Below are 22,204 nucleotides of genomic sequence, written 5' to 3'. Positions count from 1 at the left end.
ACCAACTTCTTAAGATGAAACACGTGGGCTATTGACAGCTTACTACACAACATACACTTAGTATTACTTTCTTAGCTGCTGTATACATATCTCCCTGGTTGGCATATTACATAATTTATTCCGCAGTATACAAGACATATTTTGTCATCAAAGTCTGACATTCTCTGGATTTATGGCATTTTCAAGACAACTGGGAACTTGATTGGAAAAAAACAAGGTTTAATCATGACGTCCGAGTTCCAGAGTTGGAATTCCGAGTTGGATGACCGTTCAAAACCCTCCACCGAATAGCAGGCAGGGGAAGCTAAATAGTGATTGCTTTGTGATGCTATTGGTTCCTTCCAAACCACTCATTGTCGAATTGTCGACTTCTATAATGTTTATATCAAATAGCCGATGAGCACCGAAAATGTTTATCTGTAATTTCTCTTCATATGACAAGGATTGAAAAGGATTTGCCAGTAGATTATTCGATGTGATTCATGATGACTGCTTGTATGAGGTTGACATGATCAGTCCAATCAAATGGTAGATATAATGTGATTTGAAATCATTTTATCTGTGGCCAATGACCTTGAGCCTTCTTGGAAGGGCAATTCTAATGTAAATCTATGGCAGCACCCAAGGGGGATTTGAATTGCCTTACTATAGTGTCCCCATGAGCGACAGAACACTGAGCCAATTATGGAGCAACTAGAGAAGATTACCAACGCATTTGCTCTGTATTCTCACTGGCTGCCCCGCCACCACAGGAAGCACTGAGCTAGGCTGAAACACCTGCATTTTGGAGCTGCCCTACTCAAGAAAGAGACCATGTTAGTATGAGGCTTTATTAACTCAAGAAAAACATTTTTTTACAGTGTCTGCAAACTGATATGTGGCACAAATGAATGCCAAAATAACATGAAAAACATTTTTATTGTGTTACATTTTTTGCTAAACAGTTGGAGCTCCAAACAGGTGGGGCTCTGTCGCCACTGGAGAGGACTAGCCAGCCCACTTCTTATGAATCACACACTCCCCAACAACTCAGAGTTTGTGAGAGGTAGAGGGGTTTAGGAAATGTTTGAATTATTATAGCTAACCATTTGTAGTAGTATTGTAGCAATTGCTACATGCAGGGAAGCTCCATCTCTGTCAGTACTACAGATAGTTGATGTTTTAGTAGCTGTAGTAGTGATAGTATTAGTAGTGGAGATGTAACCAACAGTGGTAATAGTACTGCGATCAATGTCCTCCCCAGATAGAGCTGAGACAGCAGTAAAAAGTAGGTTACAACAATGAAGAAAGTCATGAGCATGACAGTTTTGTGGCACCGTCCATCCATACTCTTGGGTCAAAGGTCAACCAGGAAGAGGTGGTTGTCTGTACCACCTGGAGGAGCAGATTAGCAATACAAGCAATAAGGACCTCTGTGACCTACTATTGTTATCTTTTAAGATTTAGCAGGGTTTTTGAAAGGAGAGGGAAAAAATAGTATTTTCAAGAAATGCTCAATTAAGAAAATTTGTAGAAAATATTATATAAATGATACATAATACTAAAAAGGAAAATACATCTTTAAAAAAAGGTGTCCTCTGATGATGGATGTTGGTGAGTAAAAATAAGAAATGTATCAAAGGTGAAGGAAGTCAGTTCTGCGCCATAGTTTAATCTATTTTTAATTGATGTTAACCACAGACAACATGCCTACTGTTTCCCCTGCTGCTTCATTGCACTACCAGTAAGTACATTGAGTACCTCCACCTCTATGAGTATGTGCATCAGAATTCTTGATTGGAAAGAGCCTGCTATGACTATATCACCGTACAAGACTATACAGCAACAATTCTACTCCACACTGAAGTGAAGAAGGTGACATTTTTTGCTTGGTGACATTTGTGTAAAGCCTTTGTAAAAATGCATCTCAGTAAGACTGTAAAATCAACCTCAGTTCTTGTGAGTTTGTGATGGGTAGGGGGTTTGAGGAAATGTTTTTCTAATCCATGTAATATGCAATGGTGTGTGTTCATGGGTACCAAGGGAAGCCAGTCTTCCCCCAGAAATGTACCAAGAAAAAAAGAAAATTGCATATAAAATAATGTATCTTTCATCTCTCTGCGTTTTATCATTTTCCTTCAATTCACAAGAGGCTGAATGTATCTCACCGGAGAAAGCATCCAAGCTAGCGAAACAACGCCCCTTTGTCTCTGTATGTGTAGCCCATCTATCTGATGCTGTCTGGTCAAAAAGAGTATGACATTGTTGCCACCCATAGCATTGAATGCAAGGGAAGCCAGCGAGCAACTGGCCTCCCTTGATTAAAAAAGTATACAATAGTAGCCAATCAACATTGAGCTAAACTGAGCTAGCTCAGCTGTGAATGGTCCTAGTGCACCAAGGGAATCCAGTAGGGATTTGTCTTCACATTAAAATACTAAAAATCATTGACAGAACTTGAATTGTTGCATCTCATTGTATTGTTGTCCTCCGGTGGATAGATAGCTAGCTATAATGGTCCCTCATCTAAATTAGCCATGGATGGAGATAGGGATTTGGACTTGTGGTTTTACTTAAGGCTAATGTTAGCTAGTTGGCTCATTGTTGCTCATGAAAGGAAGTTACGCTAGTGAGCAAGCATTTTAGCCAGGTAGCCTAGGACAATAAAAAGTACAAGCATCAGTGGCGTTCAGTGCTGTTTATGAGGGAGGACAACAACAAAAATCATAAGCGTGGCCTTATTTCTATTACAGCATATTGGATTGCTGTCATTCATCCAGTTCAATGTAACATCGATAGGTTTAGGCTACTACATGATACTCAAATTTTCCCTATACCCATTATGAGGTTGCTACAACTTAGCCTAGCCTATGAATGAAAGTTTACAATGTAGGTGCATACAGGTCGAGAGACAGTGTCATGTCTTGTTATGTCTGTTCCTGTCCTTTCTCTTCATTCTCTCTCTCTGCTGGTCTTTTTAGGTTACCTTCTCTGTCTCTCATCCTTCAGCTGTTCTACATTTCCCCTAACTAGCTCATTCTCTCTTTCCCCATCTGTTCTCTCTTCCCCCTCTGATTAGGTCTCTATTTCTTTCTCTGTTCCTGCTACTTTCAGTGTCTGATTCTTGTTTGTGTTTTTTGATGCCAGAAGCAAGCTGTCGTCTCGTTTGCTTCCACCTTGTCCTGTCCTGTCGGAGTCTGCCTGGCAGGAGCATCCTGCACTATACTAACGTTCTTTTGTTCTGCTGACAACGTTGGAAGAGGATTTATGCCATTCCTGTATTTTCATTAAAGAACTCTGTTTTCTGTTAAAACCGCTTTTGGGTCTTCACTCAAGTTCATAACAGAAGAATCAGACCAAGAATGGACCCAGCGGCTCCGGACCCTTTTCACTCCGCCGTCGAGATCCAGGGAGCGATGCTAGGCAGACACGAGGAGGAATTGTCTGCTGCTCAACATGCCGTTGAGACCCTGGCCGTTCAAGTCTCCGACCTCACAAGACAGGTTCACCAACTCCTCCTCGATCCACCGCCCACTTCCAGGGTTTCCGAGTCTCCGGAGCCCAGGATCAACAACCCGCCGTGTTACTCTGGGGAGCCCACTGAGTGCCGCTCATTCCTCACTCAGTGTGATGTGGTGTTCTCTCTCCAGCCCAACACTTACTCCAGGAGCGCAGCCCGCATCGCCTACGTCATTTCTCTCCTTACCGGACGGGCGCGTGAGTGGGGCACGGCAGTCTGGGAGGCGAGGGCTGAGTGTATTAACCAGTATCAGGACTTTAAGGAGGAGATGATACGGGTTTTTGACCGTTCTGTTTTTGGCGAGGAGGCTTCCAGGGCCCTGTCTTCCCTATGTCAGGGGAATAGATCCATAACGGATTATTCTATTGAGTTTCGCACTCTCGCCGCCTCTAGTGACTGGAACGAGCCGGCTTTGCTCGCTCGTTTTCTGGAGGGTCTCCACGTCGAGGTTAAGGATGAGATCCTCTCCCGGGAGGTTCCTTCCAGTCTGGACTCCTTAATAGCTCTCGCTATTCGCATAGAGCGACGGTTTGATCTTCGTCGCCGAGCTCGTGGAAGGGAGCTCACGTTCTCCGTTGCTCCCCTCTCCACATCACTGCCACCTGCCGCATCACTGCCACCCTCCTCCGCCGGCTCGGATGCTGAGCCTATGCAGCTGGGGGTATTCGCATCTCGGCCAAGGAGAGGGAACGGAGAATCACCAATCGCCTGTCTCTACTGCGGCTCCGCTGGTCATTTTGTCACCTCATGTCCAGTAAAAGCCAGAGCTCATCAGTAAGAGGAGGGCTACTGGTGAGCGCAACTACTCAGGCCTCTCCTTCTGGATCACGCACTACCTTTCCGGTCCATCTCCGCTGGCCCGGTTCATCTGCTTCCTGCAGTGCCTTGATAGACTCTGGGGCGGAGGGCTGTTTTATGGACGAGACCTGGGCTCGGGAACATGACATTCCTCTCAGACAGTTAGGGGAGCCCAGGGCCTTGTTCGCTTTAGATGGTAGTTCTCTCCCCAAGATTCAGCGTGAGACGCTGCCTTTAACCCTCACTGTCTCTGGTAATCATAGCGAAACCATTTCTTTTTTAATTTTTCGTTCACCTTTTACACCTGTTGTTTTGGGTCATCCCTGGCTAGTGCGCCATAACCCTTCTATTAATTGGTCTAGTAATACTATCCTATCCTGGAATGTTTCTTGTCATGTAACCTGTTTAATGTCTGCTATCCCTCCTGTTTCCTCTGTCTCTTCTTCACAGGAGGAGCCTGGCGATTTGACAGGGGTGCCGGAGGAGTATCACGATCTGCGCACGGTGTTCAGTCGTTCCAAGGCCACTTCTCTCCCTCCACACCGGTCGTATGACTGTAGTATTGATCTCCTTCCGGGAACTACTCCCCCGGGGTAGATTATACTCTCTGTCGGCTCCCGAACGTAAGGCTCTCGAGGATTATTTGTCGGTTTCGCTCGACGCCGGTACCATAGTCTCCTCCTCCTCCCCCCGCCGGAGCTGGGTTTTTTTTTGTTCAGAAGAAGGACGGGTCCCTGCGCCCATGCGTGGATTATCGAGGGCTGAATGACATAACAGTTAAGAATCGTTATCCGCTTCCTCTTATGTCTTCAGCCTTCGAGATCCTGCAGGGAGCCAGGTTTTTCACCAAATTGGACCTTCGTAACGCCTACCATCTCGTGCGCATCAGGGAAGGGGACGAGTGGAAGACGGCGTTTAACACTCCGTTAGGGCACTTTGAATACCGGGTTCTTCCTTTCGGCCTCGTTAACGCTCCAGCTGTCTTTCAGGCACTAGTTAACGACGTCCTGAGAGACATGCTGAACATTTTTGTTTTCGTTTACATGGACGATATCCTGATTTTTTCACCGTCTCTCTCGATTCATGTTCAGCACGTGCGACGCGTCCTCCAGCGCCTTTTGGAGAACTGTCTTTATGTGAAGGCTGAAAAGTGCACTTTTCATGCCGCCTCTGTCCCTTTTCTCGGTTCCGTTATTTCCGCTGAGGGCATTAAGATGGATCCCGCTAAGGTCCAGGCTGTCATTGATTGGCCCGTTCCTAAGTCACGCGTCGAGCTGCAGCGCTTTCTGGGCTTCGCTAATTTCTACCGTCGTTTCATCCGTAATTTCGGTCAGGTGGCAGCTCCTCTCACAGCCCTTACTTCTGTTAAGACGTGCTTTAAGTGGTCCGTTTCCGCCCAGGGAGCTTTTGATCTTCTTAAGAATCGTTTTACATCCGCACCTATTCTTGTTACACCTGACATCTCTAGACAGTTTGTTGTTGAGGTTGACGCGTCAGAGGTGGGCGTGGGAGCCATTCTTTCTCAGCGCTCTCTCTCTGACGGCAAGGTCCATCCTTGCGCGTTTTTCTCTCATCGCTTATCGCCGTCAGAACGTAACTATGATGTTGGTAATCGCGAACTGCTCGCCATCCGCTTAGCCCTAGTCGAATGGCGACAGTGGTTGGAGGGGGCGACCGTTCCTTTTGTCGTTTGGACTGACCATAGGAACCTTGAGTACATCCGTTCAGCCAAACGACTTAATGCGCGTCAGGCTCGTTGGGCTCTGTTTTTCGCTCGTTTCGAGTTTGTTATTTCTTATCGTCCGGGCTCAAAAAACACCAAACCTGATGCTTTATCTCGTCTCTTCAGTTCTTCTGAGGTCTCCACCGACCCCGATGGGATTCTCCCTGAGGGGCGTGTTGTCGGGTTGACTGTCTGGGGAATTGAGAGGCAGGTAAAGCAAGCACTCGCTCACACTCCGTCGCCGCGAGCTTGTCCTAGGAACCTTCTGTTCGTTCCCGTTCCTACTCGTCCGGCCGTTCTTCAGTGGGCCCACTCTGCCAAGTTAGCCGGCCACCCCGGCGTTCGGGTACGCTCGCTTCCATTCGCCAGCGTTTCTGGTGGCCCACTCGGGAACGTGACGCGCGTCGATTTGTCGCCGCTTGTTCGGTCTGCGCGCAGACTAAATCTGGGAACTCTCCTCCTGCCGGCCGTCTCAGACCGCTTCCCATTCCCTCTCGACCGTGGTCTCACATCGCTTTAGATTTTATCACCGGACTGCCTTCATCAGCGGGGAAGACAGTTATTCTTACGGTTGTCGATAGATTCTCTAAGGCGGCTCATTTCATTCCTCTCGATAAGCTCCCTTCTGCTAAGGAGACGGCTCAGATCATTATCGAGAATGTTTTCCGAATTCATGGCCTTCCGTCTGACGTCATTCCGACAGAGGCCCGCAGTTCACGTCTCAATTTTGGAGGGAGTTTTGCCGTTTGATTGGGGCTTCCGTCAGTCTCTCGTCCGGCTTTCATCCCCAGTCTAACGGTCAAGCCGAACGGGCCAATCAGACTGTTGGTCGCATTTTACGCAGTCTTTCTTTTCGTAACCCTGCGTCTTGGTCAGAACAGCTCCCCTGGGCAGAGTACGCCCACAACTCGCTTCCCTCGTCTGCTACCGGTCTATCCCCTTTTCAGTGTAGCCTCGGGTACCAGCCTCCGCTGTTCTCATCTCAGCTCGCCGAGTCCTGCGTCCCCTCCGCTCAGGCTTTTGTCCAGCGTTGCGAGCGCACCTGGAAGGGGGTCAGGTCGGCACTTTGCCGTAATAGGGCGCAGACTGTGAGGGCCGCTAATAAGCGTAGGACCAAGAGTCCTAGATATTGTTGCGGTCAGAGAGTATGGCTCTCCACTCAGAACCTTCCCCTTAAGACAGCTTCTCGCAAGTTGGCCCCGCGGTTCATTGGTCCGTTCCGTATTTCCCAGGTCATTAATCCTGTCGCAGTGCGACTTCTTCTCCCGCGCTATCTTCGTCGCGTTCACCCGGTCTTCCATGTCTCCTGTGTTAAGCCCGTTCTTCGCGCCCCCGCTCGTCCCTCCCCCCCCCCCCCCCATCCTGGCCGTGGTCATCAGTACCTAGTGGATTGGGAGGGGTACGGTCCTGAGGAGAGGAGTTGGGTTCCCTCTCGGGACGTGCTGGACCGTTCGCTGATCGATGATTTCCTCCGTTGCCGCCAGGTTTCCTCCTCGAGTGCGCCAGGAGGCGCTCGGTGAGTGGGGGGGGGGTACTGTCATGTCTTGTTATGTCTGTTCCTGTCCTTTCTCTTCATTCTCTCTCTCTGCTGGTCTTTTTAGGTTACCTTCTCTGTCTCTCATCCTTCAGCTGTTCCACATTTTCCCTAACTAGCTCATTCTCTCTTTCCCCACCTGTTCTCTCTTCCCCCTCTGATTAGGTCTCTATTTCTTTCTCTGTTCCTGCTACTTTCAGTGTCTGATTCTTGTTTGTGTTTTTTGATGCCAGAAGCAAGCTGTCGTCTCGTTTGCTTCCACCTTGTCCTGTCCTGTCGGAGTCTGCCTGGCAGGAGCATCCTGCACTATACTAACGTTCTTTTGTTCTGCTGACAACGTTGGAAGAGGATTTATGCCATTCCTGTATTTTCATTAAAGAACTCTGTTTTCTGTTAAAACCGCTTTTGGGTCTTCACTAAAGTTCATAACAGACAGTGACACGTGGACAGACAGTGACACATTCAATTCTGCCTTGTAATCATTAGTCCAACAGTTGCAAACAGGTTTATTTTGGGCAAATTCAGGCATTTTTATCCCTGTTTCGTTAGTTTCTGCTTAAGAAAGGTTTTTCAACAGAATCGGCGGAACGAATACGCCACTGATCACGCGTAAACACCACGTTGTATTCCTTCTCGCCTCTATGCACTCTCCTCCATCCTTTGTGGACTTCAATGCACAACACATCAGCTGTATGTGACCAGGCCAAAAAAACTTTCCAAGCCAAATCATATATCATACCTGCTACACACAACCTACATCATTGTCCCCTTATCACCACTTCATTAAGTCAGGGTTTCGATTTGACTCAGCCATGCCTTAAAGTACAACTGTTCACAAAACATTTGTAGTAAATTAGTATTGTAATAAAGCTCACTAGACCACATGAGTGGTGGGGAAAGTACTGGAGCAGAGTAGCTTGAAGCTGCCACCACATTTCTTTGACCTGTACATTCCAGCGTCAAAGGATGGTACACAAACTCAACACAGATATAGCAAACAATGATCTTCATTAACTACACATTTGCATAAGACAACTTGCATGAAATGCTCAGACCTACTAAATTCCTGCAGTCTTTGTAACCCAATCAGGAGTTCTCCAATGACCCGAAGTTGTAAGGCACACAGGCTGTTAGGTGTAACAGATAATATGCTAAAAAGTAACATTACACACTAGTGAGATATACAGTTAAGGAGAACTGAACATCTAAGGTTCTACTACTACTACTTCACCCCAAGTAGTAGTAGAAACGGAGCCTAGGTCAATAAAATACAAGCATGCAAACTCATTGCACACAGGAGCATAATAACCTACACATGGTCCAGAGAACCTCACGTGATACTGCTTCAAAAGCAGGGAAGATGGTTCGCATTCCTAGAAACCACACTATTCTATCTGGTTCTGCAAATTCCTTCTCACTACCAGTCTTTGTTGCCGGCTGCCCTACTCAGCAGCAAACAAGAACCTCCCCCCCCCCCGTTAAGGTGAATGTAATGCAGAGACTTGCAAGGGCTATAAGACCAATGTTCATCAAAGCACAGCTCCCCCGCCAAGACCTGCCTGCGCCTTATATCAGTTTCTCCGAGTCTTGGGCAGAGTCTTACAAGCAGTCACAGGTGCAAGCAATTAGTTCATGATTTGGTGAAGACCTCCCTTGCAAGCTATGTCACGTCCTGACCTTAGTTCCTTTTTTATGTCTCTACTTTAGTTTGGTCGGGGAGTGAGTTGGGGTGGGCATTCTATGTTTGTTCTGTGTGTTATAGTTCTATGTGTTTGGCCTGGTATGGTTCCCAATCAGAGGCAGCTGTCAATCGTTGTCTCTGATTAAGAACCATACTTAGGTAGCTTGTTCCCACCTGGTGTTTGTGGGTAGTTGTTTTCCATTTCAGTGTTTGCACCATACGGGACTTTTTCGGTTTTCATTTATTCTCTTGTTCTTTTGTATTTAGTGTTCAGTTAATTAAAGGAAATATGAACACTTACCACGCTGCGCTTTGGTCTACTACTTCTTCCTCAGACGAACATCATTACAAGCTGTCCCACAATTTAGAGGGGAAAGCTGAAATGGGACTTGAACCAGCAACCCTGCAGTTTCAGGGCAAGGGCACTACTTTCTGTGCCATTAGGTTCAGACTGCTTGGCAGGTGCTGTAGTATTCTTACATACAGGGAGGCTCCATCTCTGTTAGTACTACAGATAGTAGATGTTCTAGTAGCTGTAGTAGTGATAGTATTAGTAGCGGAGTGACCTACAGTGAGAATAGTACCGCTGTCAATGTCCTCACCAGATAGAGCTGAGACAGTAGTAGTAAGGGGGCTACAACAATGAAGTCATGAGCATGACGGTTTTGAGCCAGTCTGTCCATACCCTGGGGTCAAAGGTCAACTAGGACAAGGTGGTTGTCTGTACTCCCTGGGAGGAGCATGGTAGATATACATAACAATACCATTGGGATCTCTTACATTTTTGTAGCACTATATGTTATTATATTCATTTATTTAACCTTTATTTAACTAGGTATGTCAGTTAAGAACAAATTATTATTTACAATGATGGCCTACTTGTAACGTATAAACTGACATTCATGAACACATGGCTTTTGAAAGGAGAGGTAGGGAATAAAGAATGGTATTTTTAAGAAAATGCTTAATTATGAAAATGTGCAGATTAGAAAAATGATGCATGCTACTATACATAAAACATTAAGCTTGGCACAACTGTGCCACAAGCAGAATTACAGAAAACAGTGTGTCTAATATACAGTAATTAATGTGAGATGGGGAAGAAGAGACAAGTGGTCTTCTCCAGTTGGTCATAGTCTGGCCTGTCTGAGGCTACAGTACATGAGAGAGGGGAGCGATCTTCAAAGAGTTAGGAACAATGACATGTTTAACATGTACCAGAAGCCATGTCACACATTTGGTTCAAGTTTAGTAATCACATCTAGTTTGTCGGTCATTGATTCAAAGTAGATGGAGGTGGCTGAGATCCTCTTTGTATCAGACATGTCGCCATGACTTAAGCTGTAACATGGGAGGTAAAACACATCGTAGTTGAGACAGCAAAACCACAGTAGTTTTTCAAACATGAAGATATTACTCTGGACTTGCCTTAATCAAGGATAAAGATGAGTTCAAGATTACATTTAAGTCAGTCAAAATCTGTCCTCTAAATTACATCTCTGGTGTCTTCAACCAGGATCTCAGCGATCACTGCCTCATTGCCTGCGTTTGTACGCAAACGACCACCCCTCATCACTGTCAAAGGCTCCCGAAAACACTTCTGCGAGCAGGCCTTTCTAATCAACCTGGCCTGGGTATCCTGGAAGGATATTGACCTCATCCTGTCAGTAGAGTAGAGTAGATGCCTGGTTGCTCTTTAAAAGTGCTTTCCTCACCATCTTAAATTTTATTTTACCTTTATTTAACCAGGCAAGTCAGTTAAGAACAAATTCTTATTTTCAATGACAGCCTAGGAACAGCGGGTTAACTGCCTGTTCAGGGGCAGAACGACAGATTTGTACCTTGTCAGCTCGGGGGTTTGAACTTGCAACCTTCTGCTTACTAGTCCAATGCTCTAACCACTAGGCTACCCTGCCGCCCCGCTCTAACCACTAGGCTACCCTGCCGCCACTAAGCAGGCCCCGTTCAAAAAATGTTGAACTAAGAACAGATATAGCCTGTGGTTCACCCCAGATTTGACTGCCCTCGACCAGGACAAAAACATCCTGTGGCGTTCTTCATTAGCATTGAATAGCCCCCCGATATGCAACATTTCAGGGAAATCGTAAAATAGCAGACCCAATTACCTCATCCATATTGTTATTTATTTATTTTTTGCTCTTTTGCACCCCAGTATCTCTACTTGCACATCATCATCTGCGCATCTATCACTCCAGTCTTAATGCTAAATTGTAATTATTTCGCCTCTATGTCCTATTTATTGCCTTACTTTATTGCCTACTCTTCTACATTTGCACGCACTACATAGATTGTTCTATTGTGTTATTGACTGTACGTTTGTTTGTAACTCTGTTGTTTTTGTTGCACTGCTTTGCTTTATCTTGGTCAGCTCGAGGTTGTAAATGAGAACTTGTTCTCAACTGGCCTACCTAGTTAAGTAAAGGTGAAATAAAAAATAAAACATGAGACCCACCTGGATAAAGAAAGTTGCTTTCATTGAACCAATCTAAAATCAGTAAAAGGGGACTGACTGTCCTCCATCGGGCAGGTCTATCCATCAGGCAGCAAAGTTAGCGGGCGAGCCTGAGTAGGTGTTACAGGAATTAAATTCCTATATGTTTTAATACCCAATTCAAATTAAACACTCTGTCAATTCCTAAGAATTTGTAAGACTCTTATTTGCATAAAATGGACAGAGACCAGTCTCAAAATCAACCAGCAGCGTTTATTCTCGAGAGTACTGAACATGATACAGTTTACCACAGGTTATAAACTGAAAATGACGTCATTAGTTTTCAAACTATCCCGTCTCTTCTTCACCCTGGTACAATGGCTGTATAGTTCTCAAGCCTTCGCACATCATCTCTCCTTATTTAGATGATTTATGACCCGAGCCAAGGTCTGCCTGTGTAGATAAGCATTCTAGCCAGTCTGGCGATAAGTTCATTCATTTCTACCAAGGAACAGACAGTCATTGTTCTACTTCTTGATTATAATTACACACATTATACTCAGTACTAGGATAAAAATAGAATTCATACATATACAGTAACATAATAGTATTCTGATTAGTCAGTCCTGATTGAAATGTACACATAATTATTGATTTAAAAAAATCCCTTAACAGTAGGGCTGGACTTTCACCCCTCACAGGGCTTGGTCCAGGTCAAAGGCAGGCAGCGCCCACTTCTGACAGAGCACCTCAATCTGGTCTTCCACCTCTGAACGACCATAGGACCTAAGACAGCACAGGGAAACGTTTCAGTAATGATATGAGGCTGTATAAATCAATTAATCCATCAAAGTTTATCTACTGTAACGTTCAAAGGTAGGATGAAACCTGAAGAGGAACCAGACAGGTGCCGTCCATTCTGACAGGTTAAGATCAGGGTACATACACTGTGACCATTACATGTACTGACAGTGTAGCAAAATTGTAACTCAGAGGTAGACGAATTCTTATGGCTTTTGTGGAATGTTAAAAGACAATAGTGACATTCACTGTAGTGACCTTCATGGCAGACCAGTGCATATTTAATGATCATACTCAGTTACTATCCATTCAAGATGAACAATCCCAGTTACCGTTGTTCAGTGTATTTCTCTGGGTTCTTGTTGTTCGGACAAGAGCCTTAAGCCTCCAGAGCAGCTTGACAGCAGAAGTTCTAACAAGTCAAACAGACATGGTCAAATTATATATTTGAATAATTATAGAAAGATAATTACTACCCAAATTGAGATTGGCCTGACACGGAGTTAGAGAAACAGGTTCTGGATTTCAGGCTAGCATTCAACTTCCATTGATTGAAAACCCTCACTTGCCATCAAATGTATGCATGACTGTAAGCCACTTTGGATAAAAGCATCTGCTAAATGGCGTTTTTATTATAATGTTATAACAGAGGAGACAAATAATATACATGTACATCTTATGTAGAATCACATTGATAGAAAAACCCAGGACAACAAACACATGAAGATGCATGTTGCATTGGCAAAATCATTCTGGGGTTGACTTCCCATGTGATGCATCATATCAGTGTAAATGACGTCACTTACACAAACATCCGAGAGAGAAACAACTGCTGCTCAGGGAGGGAGAATAGAGAATAGCATCTTTCTCTCCCTCCCGGTGTATCTCTAGTGTTACCCTAAAACTGTCAGTGTGTAGGGATCTTTCAGTCACACATCAGTGGTATTTCAATGGCACTTCACTGTGACTGAGGAGTCTTTGCTACTTGAGGGTATATCATTCTCCCATGCAACTCATTCCTCCTCCACGTTCTTAGAGAACCTGAGAGAATGGATATATGATGGGATCAATCATGCAATCCAATAGAAGCTTTTGACAGTTTTGACTATTTCCAAAGTCTCTGTTGCGCTGTGGTGTTGAATGTGTAACAGCATCTGCACATTTGAATTTCTCTCATTTCCTCTCCTACTTCAATGTGAATGACTTAAGATGAGGGAACTCCTATAATTTAGGATGAGAAATTAATAAATAATCTGATCATGTATAACTTCTCAATAAAACATCAACATTGGTTTTAACAGACCAGCATTGGTCACCCAACCAATCAGTCATTAATTCTGTCAGTCACATTTTCTCCTACCTTCCTTTCTCTGGGTATGTTTCTGTTTCTCTCTATCTCCATCTCTTTGTATCTTTGGATGATTTTGTAGTTTAAACTCTAGCCTCAGTGGCAGGGTTAGGGTCCACATCTCTGGCTAGGCTGTCCTGCCCTGTCCATAGCTCCACACTGGCTAAAGCACACTTGGACACCTGCAGGGGAGGCTGCCCCTCTCACCCCACTGCTAAGTAAACAATAGATTACTGCGCACATGTGGGAGAGATACAAAGTAATCAAGGTTTGTTTATTTACTGGCCAAACCCTTGCTGCATGATATTATGCAACATCTCTTACTTTGGCCAGAGGGATGTTCAATTAGCATTTTGCTAAATAATGTTTGGTTTAAAATGGTAGAATAAACCTGTCTAAATAGCAGTCAATATAGTAATGGTGATACACACCATAATGACCATTTCTATAGTCCAACAGCCAAATCTGAGATGAATCATTTAGGGTTTAAACCTCAGATTAATCACTCAAGGCAACATACTGACCTATTTTTAACAAATCATTTACAAATCAAGAAAAGTCATAACCATGCATCTGCCAAAAGATATGACAAACGTATAGGTGCAATATGCCTATTGAAAAACTGTGAAAGACAGCTACGTGTATTATCCTAGTAGTATCTATAAACTTGCACATTGTCGGCTGGTTTAAAAAACACTTCACACATTGCAATAGCAGGTAAGTATACAGGTAAGTATACGCAGGACATACTCACTCACCAACACTATTTGTGGCAGTGATAGAGAGAGCATGTCTTGAAGCGCCGATAATGAGATAGTGAAATATTGACGGGACGCATGCGAATTGAGCACTAATTCACACAAATTAAATTCCAGATCTTTGTTTCTGTCCAGAACAGCTGCTTTATTTCTGTACAGTACAGTTAGTTTTCCTTACTAATGTTGTTGTCCCAACTCATTAGGAAACTTAGTGTGTGATGTATGAACTCAATATCACATCAAGCAAAAAACCTACTCATTTTAATATGCATTTCAAATCTACATTTTGCTTTCCATCATACATCATTTCATATCTGCTTGTAAAAGTTAATAAAATGTAGATTCCGTATGTGAATCATACAGTATGACCAAACTCAATAATCAACATCCAGATACCTTGCCTTGGTTGCGTTAGGATACCCCCAAACTAACAGGGAAAATGTTCATGTAAGGGGCAACGTGTGACAAATAAGCAGAACATTTCCCCAAACATAACCACAAGTAACAAAAGCAGGGATTAGTGTTGTGCTGGAATTGGCATGCACATAGGGCATCACTCCCCCCAAGTCAATATTTTACCACAAATAGTTTACAAAATAATCTTACTATTATCCTACTTGATCTTCTGTCTTCTACCCTTCAGTGGTGAATTTTTTTTTTTAGGTTATTGTCCATATGCTGCTGACTTCCATTCTACTAAACACAAAGCTCTCCATCTGAATGTCTGTGTGAGGCCTGAATGTTGGTGTGGGACCATCCATCCTTGCCGTTCAGCACAAGCCCCTTTCTCCACTGGGATAGGAGATGTAGAAAAACATGCCTTATCAACCTTTCTCGTTCATCGACTATCCTCGTCCACCAAATTGCTGGAGATCTGCCTAGAAGTTGTAGTCTGGACAGACCTTCTGCACCAGTTTGTAGTCGGTGCTGAGAAAAGAGATGAATACACAGAAGACCTTGAAGGGCTTGGCACAGATCCAGGCGGCGTGAGACTGGGTGTGTTCTGAGTAGCAGGTCTGGGAGGGGTCATAGAGGCAGGGTTTGGTCTTCTTGGCCCTGTTGGTCCTCTGGTACTCCACCCTGCAGTTGAGGGCCTTCATCTCTTGCAGGTGCGCATTGATGGTAGACTGTGGCTGATTCTGGAACTGGAGCTCCGGGCTTCCCACATCATCCCATTCCACGGGTTTGGAGGGAGGAACAATGCTCATTGAGATATTCCCCAGATGGGACGAATTGTGATGGAAGTACACACTGAAGGTGCCGTTGATGTGGTCCACTATCTTACTTGTCACCAGTAGGCTGAACTTGGTGGTTTTGATGTTGAGGTAGAAGTTTCCCCAGCCAAAGGTCTTCTTAGCTTTGATAGGTGCTTTCATGGGGGGCTTGGGTTTGGAGTGTAACTGTGACTGATCCAGGGGTAGGGAGAGGTTCTGTGACCAGCCATGTGGGCCCACAGAGCTATAGTTTGGGGACTTAGTCTTGGTGGATACGATCTGGAAGTCTTTGGAAAGGTGTTTGACTTTCATTGCAGCTCCAATGTTTCCATCTACCCCTAACCTTCTTATGTCATAGGGAGAGGGCTGTGAGAGGGAGTCAAATGTGCTGAGGTTCAGATAGTCCAAGGTCTTCACAGCATCCTCCTTTTGCACCTGTGAACACATGAATGAAGGATACATTTAGTGTTTTTTTTATTTCTCTGCCAGTCTGTGTCTCTCTCTCTTTCTCTGTATCTAACAAATTGTTGTCAATCGTCACGTGCCTGGAGGCTTTATATGGATATAACCTTGATCAAGTACATTAGGTAGAAACCTACTGATCAGTGTGGACATAATCCTAAAAATACAATTAAGAGGACATGAGCGTTAATGGGGAATTGACTAAGACATGCTAAAAATGATGGGATGATGTTATGAGCTCATGAAAATGTATGAAAAGATGGTTCATCTCATCGGTCCATTATCCACTCAAAAAAACATTCGATGCAGTCTCTTTGTTCATGGCCTGAGCCATTGTAGTCCAGGAGTGTTTAATTGGTTGGTTGTGTATAACATTAGATTATAGACTCTGCTGCAGTAAGCTGCACCCTTGTTAACGGTGACTGTCAGACACAGCTGAGGGTGAAGTCAGCTTGGCTCCATGTCCTCTGCTGTAACCATCTGTCTTGAACCCTTCAAACGAATAAACATATCTCCGTTTTGGAAGATTTTGGTGATATGGTATATTTCTAGTTATACAGTGGATATGAATCATCCAAAGTCTTGGTATAATATGTAGATTATAAATAGACAACATGTACATGACATTTCCAAGTCAGTTGACAGCTCTGGACATTACAGTGAATTTATAATAAGAAACATAGAAACCCATGGCCATGGCATAATCTGTCAATTTTCTTCAAACTGGAACTGGCAAAGGTTGACCTCGTTCATTTTCAGGCTAAAATAGAAAGGGAAGGGCCTCCCAAGTGGCACGGTGGTCTAAGTGCTAGCTGTTCCACTAGAGACTCTGGGTTCAAGTCCAGGCTCTGTCGCAGCCAGCCGCGACCAAGAGATTCATGGGGCGGGGCGCAATCGGCCCAGCATCATTCGGGGTAGGAGTGGTTTGGCCAGCACACCAGTGACTCACTAGCAACTCACTAGTGCGCACTAGTGACCCCTGTGGTGGGCCGGGCGCAGTGCACGCTGACACAGTCACCAGGTGTACGGTGTTTCCTCAGACACATTGGCATGGCTGGCTTCCGGGTTAAGTGGGCATTGTGTCAATGTGGACAATGTGAAATGGCTAGCTAGTTAGCGGTGGTGCGCGCTAATAGTGTTTCAGTCGGTGACGTCACTCGCTCTGAAACCTAGAAGTAGTTGTTCCCCTTGCTCTGCAAGGGCCATGACTTTTGTGGCACAATGGGTAACGATGCTTCGTGAGTGACTGTGGTTGATGTGTGCAGAGGGTCCCTGGTTCAAGCCCAGGTTGGGGCGAGGAGAGGGACGGAAGCTATACTGTTACATCAAGAAGCAATGCGGCTTGGTTGGGTTGTGTTTCGGAGGACGCACGGTTCGACTTTCGCCTCTCCTGAGTTCATACGGGAGTAGCAGTGATGGGACAAGACTGTAACTACCAATTGGATACCATGAAGAAGGGGTAAAAAAAATGTATAAATATTGTAAAAATGGAAAACGAATAGTGTTCTTCATCAATTATCCTTGGAAGGAACTTTATAAGGATTCTCACTGTCCTAGAAAGCCTACCACTTGTCAACATGTTCCATAAAAAGACAGAAATATTGATAAACCCATAAGTCTTTTTTGATTTTTATCAATCCAATATTTCAAATCAAATCAGAGTTGGCCATGTACCATACAGCATAGAATATTCCCAATCCTACCCATTCATTGCTAATTTGATATATTCTTGCTATATACCCTGATCCATCTCACTGTATGTTAGCCTACACAGCATCAATGTACAGTATACTTATAACTACACTTCCCCTCCCTGTATGTCTTCTTATAACTACTCTCCTGGCTGTAATACACTGTCTAACAAAAGTTCCGTTACAGAACCCTCAGCAGGCTAATGAACTCTGAGCCACTGCATTCATCTCCTCCACTACAGGGTGATGTGTCAGCCATGCCCGTGGCTCTGTGTCAGGGTGTCTGTATGCCAGGCCATGGCTGGGTTAGAAGACAACCTTACATGGGGAATCTCAGCTCATGGCAATGGGGATGACCGTGAAAGATGACAACATGGTTCTCACTGCTTTATTGTCTAGCATGGGAAATAATCATTACTGTACTCACATGATCATCATACATGAGAATGATGTTGGGGAACTCTGAAGTGAAGAAAAAAGTTTTGAGACACTGCTTATGGCCATCAGCTTCTGTGAAAGGAATATCTAACCAAAATGGTGCTGCTGTTTAAGCTTAGGTATTGTGATGTGCGCCTCAGTGAAGCGCCCTACCTGAGTTGCCGCACTATGATAAATGTGTTAGACAAACTACAGTGAGCAATAAATGAACCGTATGATTCTCCAGATTGTGTATGCTGAGCAAATGATCAGTTTAACCAGACGCAGCTGTCAACCCTTAGGATGATGTTTACAGGCAAACCATATCCATCAAATGCTAATTTGTAACTCATATATTTCCAGTGATTATTAGTGCATGAATAGAAAGGTGTTGACTCTAAGCAAAAATGCATTATAGCCTATAGGTTGATTGCATGAATTCAGTCTGTCTAGAAAATAATCCCAGTTCAATAAGAATGGGTGTTCTTCAACCTTAGTGGGAATTCTTTGAATTAATTCCTGATTTTTTTTCAGTGCATTCATAACAGGTAATGAATTTTTCTAAATGTGGAAACAGTGTCATTACTGGGCAAAAACTGGTTCAATCGTTGTTTCCACTTTATTTCAGCAAAGAAATTCAATGTGATGACGTTGAATCAAAGTGGAAAACTGATTGGATTTGAGAAAAGCTATCAAAGTAAGGGAATTTCATCTTTTTTTGCATCCAACTTTTAACCTAAATCACATGACATGGTGACATTTTCTGTTGATTTCACATTGAATTCACATCAGTTGACAACTCAACCAAATGTAAATCAAAACTAGACATCTGTGCCCAGTGGGTAATTAATGCCATTAAGTAAGAGAACATCTTGAGACCTTACAAATGCATAGACGCAACTATCAGTTGGAATTATTCATCACCATGAGACATTTTTAGGGAACCAGAGTCCTCTGGGGTATGTTGAAAATAAGATAATAACTTAGATAAAGAGAAATGAACTTTGACTAAGTTCTACCCAAAGCCATTATCCAATGTTATTGCGATCAACATATCTCTTCATAGCCTACAACATCATAACTATCAACCTCTACAATAGATATAAAGAATGTCTTACCATTGATTTCCATATGTAATCTATGGCTTTGTGGTAGTGTGAGGTGCACTGAAGAACTACTCCCTCTATGTTCAGCGTAATAATTATCCACATCATTTATATGATCCAGTTGTTTTCTTGCTCCAGGGATAGATGTGCGATACAATGAATTTAATCTAGGACATATTTATGCTTTATTATACTGAACAAAAATATAAATGCAACATGCAACAATTTCAAAGATTTTACTGACTTACATTTCATATGAGGAAAACAGTCAATTGAAATAAATTAAATTAGGCCCTTATTTATGGATTTCACATGACTGGGAATAAAGATATGCATCTGTTGGTCATAGTTACTTTAAAAGACACGGGACTCAGGAACTTGTCATTATATTTCTGTGCACTCAAATTGCCATCAATAAAATGTAATTGTGTTCGTTGTCCTTAGCTCATGCCTGCCCATACCGTAACCCCAATGCCACCATGAGGCACTCTGTTCACAACGTCAGCAATCAGCTCGCCCACACAACGCCATACACGTGGTCTGCGGTTTGTGAGGCCGGTTGGACATACTGACAAATTCTTTAAAGCAACTTTGGATGCGGCTTATGGTAGAGAAATTAACATTCTCTGGCAAGAGTTCTGGTGGAAATTACTGCTGTCATAATGGCAATTGCATGGTCCCTCAAAACTTGAGACATCTGTGGCATTTTTTTGTGTGTCAAAACTGCACATTTTCGAGTGACCTTTTATTGTTCCCAGCACAACATGCATCTGTGTAATGATCATGCTGTTTAATCAGATTCCTGGTATGCCACACCTGTCAGCTGGATGGATTATCTTGGCAAAGGAGAAATACTTACTAACAGGGATGTGAACAAATTTGTGCACAAAATTGGGGGAAAAAATCCGCTTTTTATGGAACATTTCTGGGATATTTTATTTCAGTGCATGAAACATGGGACCAACATTTGACATGTTGCCATTATATTTCTGTTCAGAGAGGTTTGGTGCATCAAAGTGGTCACTGGTCAGGTTCACAGTTTACTCACTCCTCTTCTCAAATAAGAACCAAAAGCAATTGGGCAACGCCACAGACATATGGACGGCACCTAAACATGAATGGGCACAAAGAGCCAAGTACTATTGTTATTTTATAAAAGACACATGGAAAAAATACAGCCACACATTTTTACTTTAACTCTCTGAATAGCACCTGTTTATCTGAAAATGATTGCCTGCACTTGTCACGTGAAATATGTGAAATAGCTTACCGTTGGTAGAAGCCACAGACTGAAGGTGGCAAAGTTGATTAATAGTACCCTCATTTCTTCTCTGAATGTCTTATGTTGACGTACAAATCTAGACACCGGGGCAATCAATCAAAGTCTGACAGCAATCCACTTGGAAGAAAACGTAGAACCCTTTAGACTAACAAGAAAGTCAAATCACATTTTGTTAGTGGCTTCAATAACATTTTATCGTGAGGTCCATGGCTCTGTGAAAACAGGATGAACTGGGAGGAAAGAGAACATCAGGAAATTGTTTGAGAGATCCACCCTGCTTATATTATTAGACAGCCCCTGTATTTTCATTTGCGCTCTCACGCTCTCCCTCGCACACTCTCTCTCCCTTTCTGTCTGTGCCATACATGCACATGTCAGTTTTCTTCTCATCATTGTATAATGAGAGCAAATTAGAACTCATGTAAAAGAGCATAATTTCACAAACCACCTACACTTTGTAGCTGGCATTCTTTTGAAATTGACCATGGTAAATATAGATCATGGTCCAAAAATTACAATTGTGAAGCTATTATAATCATAATTATATACTCCAATATGTACGCTATCAACTGTGGGCAGCATGTGAGAGCATTAAAATCATAAAGACGCTCTCATGAATCTGGTAATACATTCCAGGGGAAATTTTACAGGATGGTGGTATGGAGGCTTGTTACCACTCTGCTACTGTCTATCTGTCACTAAACCTCCTGGCTCGTTACGACTCTTACCCAGAGATGTGACTTCTTAAGCAGCACAATTTGACAGCCTACCCCTATGTTCCTGGTTCTGCCACTGGGAGGCTGACACAATGACAGGAAATCTCTCCCTGGGGAGTGGGGAATATAAAGACAGTACCAGCATAGTGTCAGTATGTGTGCAGAATGTGGATAGAGTTTCTGTAGTCTATTGGTGGTTGCTGCTGACTATCTTATGTACAGTCTTGGTATGTGTGTGTGGAAACAGCCTGATAAGGCAGGGAAATTATTGTTTCTCAATTGCCCTCTTGTCTTTCTTTTTTTACCATGTGGTCCAAATTTCTTTGTCAACATGCACTGAACCAAAATCTAAGCGCTGAAATAAAAGATCCCAGAAATACTCCATTTGCACAAAATGCTAATTTTGCTCAAATTTTGTGTACAAATGTGTTTACTTCCCTAGTGCGCATTTCTCCTTTGCCAAGATAATCCATCCACCTGACAGGTGTGGCTTATCAAGAAGATGTTTAAATAGTATGATCATAACACAGGTACACGTTATGCTGGGGACAATAAAATGCCACTCAAAAATGTGTAGTTTTGACACACAACACAATGCCACAGATGTCTCAAGTTTTGAGGGAGCGTGCAATTGGCATGCTGACTGCAGGAATATTCACCACAGCAGTTGCCAGAGAATTTTATGTTAATTTCTCGCAGTGGAGCAGGTAGACAACTTCAAG

The 22,204-nt window shown here is 43.6% G+C and overlaps 1 protein-coding gene across 1 annotated transcript; it reads right to left on the bottom strand.

Moving 5' to 3' along the window:
- Nucleotides 1-13,801: 13,801 nt before the first annotated feature.
- On the bottom strand, nt 13,802-21,004 carry LOC135527537 (neurexophilin-2-like). The gene is made up of 2 exons (XM_064956038.1): nt 20,755-21,004; nt 13,802-16,243 (listed from the first exon to the last, which is right to left on the bottom strand). The coding sequence occupies exons 1-2, from the start codon at nt 20,806-20,808 to the stop codon at nt 15,473-15,475; spliced, it is 825 nt and encodes a 274-aa protein (XP_064812110.1). The 5' UTR covers nt 20,809-21,004; the 3' UTR covers nt 13,802-15,472.
- Between the last annotated feature and the right edge of the window lie 1,200 nt (nt 21,005-22,204).

Source organism: Oncorhynchus masou, chromosome 33 (assembly GCF_036934945.1).
Source record: "Oncorhynchus masou masou isolate Uvic2021 chromosome 33, UVic_Omas_1.1, whole genome shotgun sequence".
Classification (NCBI taxonomy): domain Eukaryota; kingdom Metazoa; phylum Chordata; class Actinopteri; order Salmoniformes; family Salmonidae; genus Oncorhynchus; species Oncorhynchus masou.
This window is presented reverse-complemented; position numbering and strand designations above follow the sequence as displayed.